Raw genomic sequence first — 11,227 nt, 5'->3', positions numbered from 1 at the left:
TTACTTGTTAAGAAAAAAAAACTCCTTTGGTTTTCAGCTCTGCACTTGCATGACTGAGGTAAACCATAGTGTTTCATCTGAAAATGTATTCATTAGTATACATTCATAACATTTTTCTTAAAACAGCCGTTTTAAGCAAACTGAACAGAAGACAGCATGAACAAAATATAAAATCGGTTACAAACTAAATCATAACCTTCACTCCTTCATAAACCTCAATAAGAGTTCTGATGAAAAGCCAGACGTGACTTCATTTTGTGGGTGACAAAAGCCACTAAATACCTGACAGTACATTCTTGTTTGAGGACCCACGTGATCTCTACTATCTTGAGGTATTCTTAAGTTGTATAAGATGCAGAGAACATGATGTGTGTTGGTCAAAATGAGCTGGTTGTGGCCATGGATTTTGCTGTTTTGGATGTTGAAGATGGACAGTGTAAGGACGTCACGTGTGGCTCTTCAGAGCTGCACCCAAGAGGATTTTCAGCATGCTGAGGTTTGTGATTGTCTAGGCTATTTACAACATATTTAATTTAGTAGTAATATTATTATATCAAAGCTTATATCAGTGATAATAAGACTTGTACAGTAAAAGTAAAATCATAAAATCAATGCAAGTTAAATTTTTTTTAAACTATTTTGGTTTTGATAAAATATATTAAAAATGTGTATTAATATTGTTATTATTTTGGTGTTGATATAAAAGTAAAAATATTCGTACAAATCAACACAAGTAATACTAATATTTTATTTCCATACTAATATTACTATACTTTATCATTAAATATTTATTATTATATAATTTAATAACAATATTAATAAATATTCAACTTTGTATTTTAATATATATATTGTAAATAACAGTAATGCTAGCTGTAATAAAATAACAGAATTAATAAATATAAAATTGTTGTTAATTAAGAGTCAAATGAATAAACCATAAATCCCATGCTAAGTAATAAAGGCTTACTGTTCAAATATTAAGAAAATAATCAGTTTCTCCATAGACTAAGCTGATCTACCTATTGACAGGAGTACCTGCGTCATTTCTACCACCTGAAAATGCGTGTTTACAATAAGAGACGTGCAGAACGCATGAAGGACAAGATCAGAGCAATGCAGCATTTCTTTGACCTGAAGGAAACTGCTTTTCTGGATCATAAAACCTTGAATGGGATGAAAGAGGCAAGATGTGGAGTCCCTGATGTGGAAAACTTCAGCTTTTATCCCGGGCGGCCCAAATGGAAGAGCAACATCATTACTTACAGGTCAAATAAAAAACAGGATCAAATTTCCAGTGTTTTATGATCTATATCCATCTTTTACTGCAAATGTCTACTAAGTCTCAAATTATGGCCTGCACTTACAATTTGGAAAACTTCAATTCAAAAAACTAAAATCACTTCAAATAGAAAAGCTGCACTACAAATGATCCATAAGCCTTTGTGTAAACTAAGGAAGAGGCACATTTAGCTATATTTTCATCTGTCATAAAAATAATTTATGCTATATATTTATCTGTCATAAACACACGTTACACTTAGTATTTTAAAATGACCTTAGTGTCACGAGCATCTGTGGCCGAGGTCTTCTTTTCTTTGTAGTCTATACACCACAGTAATATTTACTATATCTCTGTAATATTGATGTAGAAATACTTGTTGTGTATGAGGTTATTGATGATCTAATAAAAGTTATTTATTCTAAATTTGACATTTTTTATATACAGTGCTCAGCAGAAATGAGTACACACCTCACAGATCACTCTTAGATATAGATAAATATTTACATTGATATGTATTTTATATTTAATATAGGATACTTTACAATAATACATTAGTGTATATTAATCACTGCTAAAGCCAAAACTGGAACTAGTCTAAGAAAAAACTTAAGACCACAGTCCAAAATTGGTCAACCCAGGCTCATTATTGATACGTACCCCTTTGTACATTTCTGGAGATCATGAAATACATCCCAGAAGGTACATTTATTATTTTTTAATAAATATTTATTTATTTATTTTTTTTTTTGCAGTTTTAGTTTTCGTGAATCAACCAGAGGCCGATGTGTATGCTTTTTAAAATTTCTCTCGCGAGTGCCAATCACACCTGCTGTTCTCGCGTAAATCCACCAGAGGCCACTGACTAACTAACTGACCGATAAACCGATACAAACACCCACCCACCCCCTTTTCTAAACCTCACTGATAGTGTTTTCAAAAGCACCGATTGACCTATTCACAGCATTCTCTAAACCCAACTGACAGTTTTTAAAAGCAATAAATAAAAAACACCCTCGTTGCTGCCTGATTTTTACCACATTTTCAGATCTTACCACATTCTCACACTGCTATTTACTTGTTTATTTATTTTTTGCCTTTTGTTCTTTTTTTTACCGGTTTTCTGTAATCGTTCTTTGCCGAACTTGAACCACATCGTCGCAGTCAACTCTCTGCATCTCAAATACGCCGAAATCCGCAGGAAACTGGTAATAGAGGAAAAGTCGCCCACGGTCAGCTGGTAGTGCAAAAAGAAACAAACCGTCAGTGGCACCATACCACCCTGTTGTGTTCAGTTTAAAGACAAAATGCAGCCATACATAGCTCTGGCTGCATAATTCACGCTCTCCAGAAATGTATACGGGGGTATGTTTTTAGAATGAGCCTGTGTTGAAAATAGTACACCCAATTAATATGTTGTGGAAAAAATATTAAATAAAATTATAATAAACATTAAACAAATTTTAATACCTTAATTTAATAAATTTTGTAGTTTGTAATTTATTTTTTGCAATATCACAATGACCAAAACTCTTATTTTAATGGATAAAACTGTTTAAATAAAAGTGCTTTTAAATACACTAAACATTATTGCTTATATTCACTGAAAAATAGATATTATTATAATTATTATTATTATTATTGAAAGGGGTGTACTCATTTATGATGAGAACTGTATATTAGATGGATGATCTGTGTAAAATTATGACACCTCATTTTACAGTTTTTAAAACACTTCATTAATTGTTTACAGTTCAACAGAAGCTACTCCTATAAATCACACAAAGTGTTATAGGACAAATGAAAAAAGGTGGCTATTTCTTTAAAAAAAAATTCTTTAATTTAAAATTCAGTTTTGTCCCAGAGTTCATTAGGTCCCTGTTTTATTAAAGCCTGGTTTGTTATTCCTCTCATGTAGTCTCTCAGGTTGTGACATGTCTTTTGTAAAAATGTGGCTGATCTTAATCCTGCAGGATTGCAAGATTCACTCCAGATCTCCGTCCGGAAGAGGTGGAAAACTCCTTGCATTTGGCTCTGAAAATATGGAGCGACGCTGCTCCTCTGAAGTTTGTCCAAATAAAGGAGGGCAGAGCAGATATCACCTTCTCCTTCAACTCCAAAGGTAGACTCCAATCTGATCTGGTGCATTTTCTTCTCTTTGAAAACTCATCTTAAATCTCACTCTTTTGTAGCTCATGGAGACTTCTTCCCTTTCGACGGGCCTGGAGGGGTGCTGGCACACGCCTTTGAGCCTGGAGAGGGACTTGGTGGAGATGTACACTTTGATGATGATGAAATATGGACTGTGGGACGCGGCAGACCAGGTACAGCACAGTAAACATTGAATCATTCAGATAATGCAACGTGATTAAGTCAGGTTGAAATCAAAATTCACAATGTTTACTTTACCAGCGCAGGTTGGTTATTCTTATCGTGAATAATTAACCTGTACAACTTATTCCACTGGGAAAAAAAAGTTTGTTTTGGTAATCAAGGTCAGTCAATCAAAGTCTGATCATTTGAACATTCTGCATTTGAAGTGGTGGTTCTTCTTAGTTGATGTCAGTTTGGCAGCTTCAGACAATGTTCTTAACCAAGCTCCTTTTATGTTAGTTTGCTATGAGGGAATGATGCGTAAAAGAAGGCACCGCCCCCTACTCAATGTTCCATCTCAGTTGGAAGTACATCAACATACTGAAATAAAAGTCTCAGCAACTTCTGGTTCGCATGACTTTGAAGGCTATTTGTAAGTGAGCTGATTAAATTATTAATTTATTGATTGACTTATTTTATTCCTACAAAGTAAATTTAACTACTAATGATAATAATATAACTGTTGTAATAAATGTCTAAATACAGACTGATTTAAATAATAGTACATATAATTGTAATTTTTTTTACAAAAATCTAAACATTTATAAACTCACTTTAAAAAAAATAAATATTAGGCCATGTTTTCAACAAAATGTATCGAAATTAAGTGATTATTTCTAATAAGTAAGTCCTGAAATCTTGATTTCGCTGTAAATTGCATTTTTTTGTACACCTCACTCACAGATTGTTTTTAGCTTCTAAGTGTAAAGTCACTCAATTATGATTCTTTTTAAAAAAAACTTTGATATTTGTTGTCATTTTGATGTTATTTGCATCTCAAGTAAACATATTTTGGTTGAAGACAACATACACTCATCGGCCACTTTATTAGGTACACCTGTCCAACTGCTCATTAACGCAAATTTTTAATCAACCAATCACATGGCAGCAAGTCAAAGCATTTAGCCATGTAGACATGGTCTAGACCAGGGGTCACCAATCTCGGTCCAGGAGGGCCGGTGTCCCTGCAGGGTTTAGCTCCAACTTGCCTCAACAAGCCTGCCTGTATGTTTCGAGTACAACTAGTAAAACCTTGATTGGCTTGTTCAGGTGTGTTTGATTAGGGTCGGAGCTAAAATCTGCAGGACACTGGCCCTCCAAGAACAAGTTTGGTGACCCCTGATCTAGACGATCTAATGCAGTTCAAACCAAGCATCAGAATGGGGAAGAAAGGTAATTTAAGTGACTTTAAACATGGCATGGTTGTTCGTGCCAGACTTTGGAAGGGAGGGGGGTGGCATCTTGGAGAGGGGGGTTGAAGAGCAAGCAATCAGATTCTGAATGGCAGGCCAGATTGACCACCGGGAAATGTCTCCCTATGGCCAGTTCACTCTTGGTTCAGGCTCCAGGGGGTGTAATGTGTGGGGGATATTTTCTTGACACACTTTGGGCCCATTAGTACCAATTGATTATTGTGTCAAAGTCCACAGCCTACGTCCATCCCTTTATGACCACAGTGTACCCATCTTCTGATGGTAACAGGAAAACGTGCCATGTCATAAAGCACAAATCATCTCAGACTGGTTTCTTAAACATGACAATTAGTTCACTGTACTCAAATGGCCTCCACAGTCACCAGACATCAATCCAATAGAGCAACTTTGGTATGTGGTGGAACAAGAGATTCTCATTATGGATCTGCAGCTGACAAATCTGCAGCAACTGCATGATGCCATCATGTCAATATGGACCAAAATCTCAGAGGAATATTTCCAGTACCTTATTGAATTTATGCCACGAAGGATTAAGGCAGTTTTGAAGGCTAAAGGGGGTCCAGCCTAGTATTAGTAAGGTGTACCTATTAAAGTGACCGTCGAGTGTAGATATTTAAGCTGTAAAACAAAAAAATCTATGTAAAATAATTATTTGGTCTTTAAGTGTTGTTATTGCTATTATTAGTAATAATTTAATAAAAAAAATTAATACATTAATATTAGAAACAGTAAATAAAAACAGATTTGAATATTATAATTATAATAATAATATAATTGATTGTGATGCTGTGTGCAGGATATAATCTGTTTACGGTGGCAGCTCATGAGTTGGGTCACTCTCTGGGTCTTTCTCACTCCAAAGATCCGACAGCTCTTATGTATCCAAAATACAAGTTCATCAACGCTGCAACATACAAACTGCCCAGAGACGACACACTTGGCATCCAGGCTTTGTATGGTGAGTCCAGTACCAAACAAATATGCTTCTTAATTTTTCTTCAAACTAAATAAGATTTTTTCTTCTTTCTTTTATTGAAAGGAAAGAAAACAAGACAGCAGGAGCTTGTAATCCCTAATAAATGTGATGTCATTTCTTTTGATGCCGTGACAGTTCTCGAAAAAGAAATCATTTTCTTTAAAAACAGGTAAAGCATTTAACCACTCCTCTACTAACAAACTGAAGTTTTTTTTTCATAAATGTAGTTCAGAAATGAAGTGAAATTTTAGCTTTCACTTTTTTATTCCTGTAATGCTTATTTTTACTGTTATTTTATTATTACTACTACAACTGAATTAAACTAAAATAGAAACTATAAATGTAGTTTCTTAAAATGGTTCAAGGGATGTTTCTTAGGACGTTTTGGGAAGACCTTCTCCTTAATAATATAATCTCAGAAAAGTCAAAATAGTGAAATCACATTAGCAGCCAATGACAATCAAAGCACAACATTGTTCACAGGCAATTAAATAGAGCTAAGGTTGTTTTTAAGTCATATTTACATTAATAAACATTCAAAGTGGCCTAATAATCAATATAGAGACTGTCTCACAAGTTGTTACTGTTCAGAAGTAAATGAATGTACAATATCATATTATATTCTAAATTATATATAAAACCAACATTACCTCAATAGTTACATGTGGATGAGAACAAACTGGAGGTCATACTGGAACAGACTCAAGGAAGGACCTCAGAGTGTTTTTCTACCCAGCATCCCCTCACCTGTAGATGCAGCTTATGACATTCCTTCGCAACGAGTGGCATATGTTTTCACAGGTAACCAAAAATACTGCCTTCCTATCTACTGCGAACACTGCAATTAACAGTATCCTTTTAGTCTTCATCTCTGCTATGACAAATTTAAGTGTGTCTGAAGTGAGTCTGAAATGGTCATAATGTAATAGAGCATAGTGTAATGCATGTCATAACAAATGCTATTGTGATGTTAAAAGAGATATTTAAGCATCTCTAGAAATGTGTTGTTTTAATTTGGCCATGCCCTTGAGTGAAATATTCATTGTTTTATTTATGTACAATTCAAAATACTTTTATAGTTTAGCATTTTCATTTAGTACTGAAAAAACTCATTATTACAGTTTTCGCAAAAAAATGTTTAGCAGCAAACCTGTTTTTAACAATGTTAAATAAGATTGGTGTAATGATACTGAAATTTCAGCGAGAATTGTTTTTACATCACAGGAATAGATTCACTTTAATAATTTATTTGAATAGAAATATTTAGGTTGTTCATTTCACTGTGGCGACAACTGATAAAGCAGGGAATAAGCAGAAGTAAAGTGAGTGCACAGAAAACATTTATTTAAAAGTGTTATAATATTTTAACATTATTGTTTTACTGATCAAATAAACGCGGTTACGTGAGCATAAGTGGAACCTTAAAAAAAACTTTTTTTTTTAAATAATAATGATTGGCAATGACTTTCATTTCTGAACTCTTCTAGGCCCTAAATATTGGGTGGTTCAGAAACTAGAGTCAAAGAGCTATTATTATGGCTCCATCTATGAGTTTGGATTTCCAGAAATTGTACGACAAATAGATGCTGCTGTTCATGTGAGTGAAGGGGGAAAGACCTACTTTTTCACAGGAGACTACTACTTCAGGTAATGTCTACATTTTTATGAATGTCATTCTCTAATAATAATGTTGTTATAGGGCCATGAAACCCCCTCTTTCAGTTCAAGTCTACCTCAGAATTAAAATAATAATAATGCTTCATGATGGCCGTGGAGCTCTGAGAGCAAGGGAGGAGTGGGTGTGGCCAGGAGAACAAGGGAAAAGAGGGGAGCGAACAACTCATTTAGCTCACAATATGAGAATCCAAAATGTAAGGAGACCCATGATTTTAGAGTTTACAAAGTAAAAATGCAAAGAAAAAACAGTAAGTAATTGAAGGCCCTGCTTCTTGTTATTCGTAATTTTATATACACATAAGCACCATTTGTTATACCATTATAAAGACAGTCATGCTTATATAAACAGTATAAATGAGGCGAGTCCGAATGCAGATACAGTGGAATGCAGTGCAGCAGGTCTCTTGCCCTATCTATTTTAACCATTTCCCTGCCTGCAATCCGGAGGATTTTAAACATAGGTAAACACAGCAGCACGGATATACGTGATGTGTCTGAATGGTAACGAACTCAACTGATAAAAGACAAAGTCCTTCTTTCTTCAATTCTCGTACAGCTCTCCCAACGAAAATGCTTGCTGCAAACCAACAGCTTAGGCCCTGACAGCATCGCTGGGAAAAACATGCAACAAACACTGTGAATCATGGAAACAAACACATGTTTGTTGACCCTTCATGAACGGCTAAATCCTGTGTGCCGTGTGCAGACGTGGTATCAAAGCTGTCACAGTCTGCCTTGCCTTCAGAAAGCACTTGTTTCCCCCCCACAATTAAAGCTGGCAGGTGCTAACGTAAATTGATGCTCAACACACACAAATCTGTTTAATTTTGGAAAAAAATAAATACTTGAGGGTTTCTTGAACCCTTAAAGAGAAATTTGCTGCAAAAGTGAACATTTGCTGTAAATTTACTCACCCTCAGCTTATTGAGAATTATGAGATAAGTGTGTTGGTTCATCATTAACCGTTGGTCAACAGCTACCAGCACTGTGAGATTGTGAGAAAAAAAAATCATTGACAAGCAAACAAAATAAATATTAGTCACCCATACACATAGATATTATAAAGCAAAATGATACGTATATGAAAGAAACAGAACATTGTTTACAATACTTAGGCCTACCTTTTAATAAACTGCCTCAAACGGTTCATAATAGTCTGATCCGTTTTTAGTGAAGTTTCCCTTTAAGAGCCAAAATATTATCCTGCTATTTAAAAAATAACTTATACATTCATCTTATTCTGGTGCAATTAAGTCAAGTCAGATAAATCATAACTGACGAGTTACATAAATGCCGCCACATTTCACGAACTGGGAAGTTGAGGGGGTGCGCTATAGAGGGAAACATGGCAGAATCGATGGATGTAATTTCTGTTTTTTCAAGCTTATTATTTACCAAAAGAGCTTGAAAGTGACAGGATTGTAATAGAACAATTAGTGTGTTTAATACGATCAGCTTGAAAACCGTAAAGTACACGCCATGTTATGCATTACGAAGTGAAGTTTATTAACTAATTTCGAGAGGATCACATGCACATGATTACTTGCAGCTGGCCCCGCATTATTCAATTTATGATTCACCAATGAGATGATTCCCATGAGTTTACACGTTCTCCCCGTGCTCACATGGGTTTCTCCCGGGTTCTCCAGTTTCCTCCCACAGTCAAAAAACATGCAACCTAAGTTACTTGATAAATCCAAATTGCCACCATAGACATGCTCCTAGTAAATTGGTTATCTCTTAAGAGCAATCACTATCTGTTCATTAGCTACTACAGCAGGGGGGTTTTCTCAAGATCTACCTGAGCTTAAACTCCCCTCTCGCACTGCAAACGGGAGGGAGCCCCGAGCTCGAGGATCTTATGAGCTCAGGGCTCTCTCCCGAGACAGCATGCCAAACAAGCTTTATAAACAATCATCAGCTAAGTGTGAACTCTTAAATGTGACTTGAACGCACCTGACATTGTAATAATGACGTTGAGACATTTAAAGAGGATCTCTATTTTGTAGTTATGATGAAAAAAGAAATGTGATGGATCGTGGATTTCCAAGGAAAATTAATACGGGCTGGCCTGGCATTGTTGGAAAAGTGGATGCAGCTTTTGAACTCAATGGTAATTGACTTATTCTGGTGTTATTGTCCATGACTTTTCTCAATTAAAACTTTTCCCTGGAAGTGTATGTTTTTGTCTCAACAGGACGCGTTCACCTCTTCTGCAGATCAAAGTCATTTATCTTCAGCCATCAGAAAAGATTGCTGCACACTATGAACACTAATGCTTGGCTGGGTTGCAGTTGAATAATAAGAAGGAAAACACCAACCACAAGTGCAAGATGTATGATTGCCTCATGTCAAATGTCAAATGAGTTTAAAGAGTTATCTGAATCCTTATAAGCCAAAGAATCATTGGTGGAATTGATACATTTGATCAAATTACAGATTTGTTCAGTGCATATTTGAAAAGAAGCACGTGCTGCAAATGATTGCAAGTAATTTTAAATATAAAGTATTACAGAGCATCAAAGATTCATTTAAAATGATTCAAATCCGTATATCGCTCAAATCATATCCACTTTTTGTTTTTGACCTTTTATTGGCTATAATGCACTTTTAAATTCATGCATTCAGATCTGTTTAATGTAAGAATACATTGTGAAAATAATACAAAAGTCAGGAAAACAAATGTTTTTTTATGTTACTTTAACTTATTTTAATAAATTAATCTGGTTTTCTGAGTTATGCAAAGCTTAAATTAAATTTCAGTTAATATGATTGATGCTGAGAACTGAGAAGTTGAGAACTAAAAAAATTAGCGCAGCAAGTTTTTTTTACAGTGATGAAACAACTTTTGTATTTTAGTATCTCATTTCTGATACAAAAAAGTCACACGGTCTCAGTAGTGTTTAGTTATATAAACACTTTTGACAGCCTATAGGTGTTGACAAATAACCTTTGAAAGTGTATTCATCATTAAATCAGTCAAGAGATTTGTTCAAATATGATCTGTCCAGTAAGTCTTTATAAGCGATTCACTTAATCGTTCATTCAGGACAGATAAAAAAAAATTGAAATTGAAATTGAAGTTTTCAGAATCTTTCCTAAATTGTGAGTATTTTGATCTTTTCAGAATAGTGATTTGATTTTGTACCAAAGTAAAGTAGTGATTAACAGTTTGCTGAATATTGTAGCTCTGCATCACTAATTGACTGACTAGTTTAATGAACCAATATGATCAGAACCATAAGTTCCACTTTTTAAAAGTACTATAATTTACAGAAACTTCAGTTCATCGGTGGCTTAAATATTACTGCTATTTCATTTTTAATCCATTTTTACGTATGATCTCTCATAAACACACAAGGAAAGTAATTAGAAAGGGTAAAAATAACTGATGTAAGGCCCTAAGACATGGTACCTCTGATATGAACTGATATGGTGTGTTGACCTAAATAGTTTGGATTAGCTATCAAAATAACAGGAGCTCAGACTGCATATGAGCAGAGAGAATGTTAAACAGCTGGGCAAATGATTTATGGTAGCCTGCAGCACATGACAGGACGTTGCTTGCCCTGATTTTCTTTTCTCAGTAACCTCATATTACCTTATAAGCCACGATACATTTTACATTCAAATGCTTTTTCTTGGTTAACCAAAAATATTTTGAGTGACATTTTATTAGATAGTTTATTTGGTCATTAAGGTGGT

At 34.7% G+C, this 11,227-nt stretch overlaps 1 protein-coding gene across 1 annotated transcript; it reads left to right on the top strand.

Moving 5' to 3' along the window:
• Positions 1–2: 2 nt before the first annotated feature.
• On the top strand, positions 3–10,205 carry mmp20a (matrix metallopeptidase 20a (enamelysin)). The gene is made up of 10 exons (XM_087284228.1): positions 3–496; positions 1,033–1,268; positions 3,256–3,404; positions 3,475–3,606; positions 5,666–5,827; positions 5,909–6,014; positions 6,504–6,646; positions 7,333–7,492; positions 9,532–9,635; positions 9,720–10,205. Exons 1-10 carry the CDS (start codon positions 383–385, stop codon positions 9,818–9,820), a joined length of 1,407 nt encoding a protein of 468 aa, XP_087140354.1. The 5' UTR covers positions 3–382; the 3' UTR covers positions 9,821–10,205.
• Positions 10,206–11,227: the final 1,022 nt, after the last annotated feature.

The sequence above is a fragment of the Danio rerio genome, chromosome 15, assembly GCF_052040795.2.
Source record: "Danio rerio strain M-AB ecotype USA chromosome 15, GRCz13ab, whole genome shotgun sequence".
Taxonomy (NCBI): Eukaryota; Metazoa; Chordata; class Actinopteri; order Cypriniformes; family Danionidae; genus Danio; species Danio rerio.
This window is presented reverse-complemented; position numbering and strand designations above follow the sequence as displayed.

What these genes read in the sequence shown, in the direction of transcription:
- mmp20a (XM_087284228.1), top strand. Translation starts at nt 383, where the DNA reads ATGAGCTGGTTGTGGCCATGGATTTTGCTGTTTTGGATGTTGAAGATG. An exon ending in TGTGGGACGCGGCAGACCAG is followed by an intron (nt 3,607 to 5,665) that starts GTACAGCACAGT and finishes TGCTGTGTGCAG; the next exon opens with GATATAATCTGTTTACGGTG. An exon ending in ATCATTTTCTTTAAAAACAG is followed by an intron (nt 6,015 to 6,503) that starts GTAAAGCATTTA and finishes TTACCTCAATAG; the next exon opens with TTACATGTGGATGAGAACAA.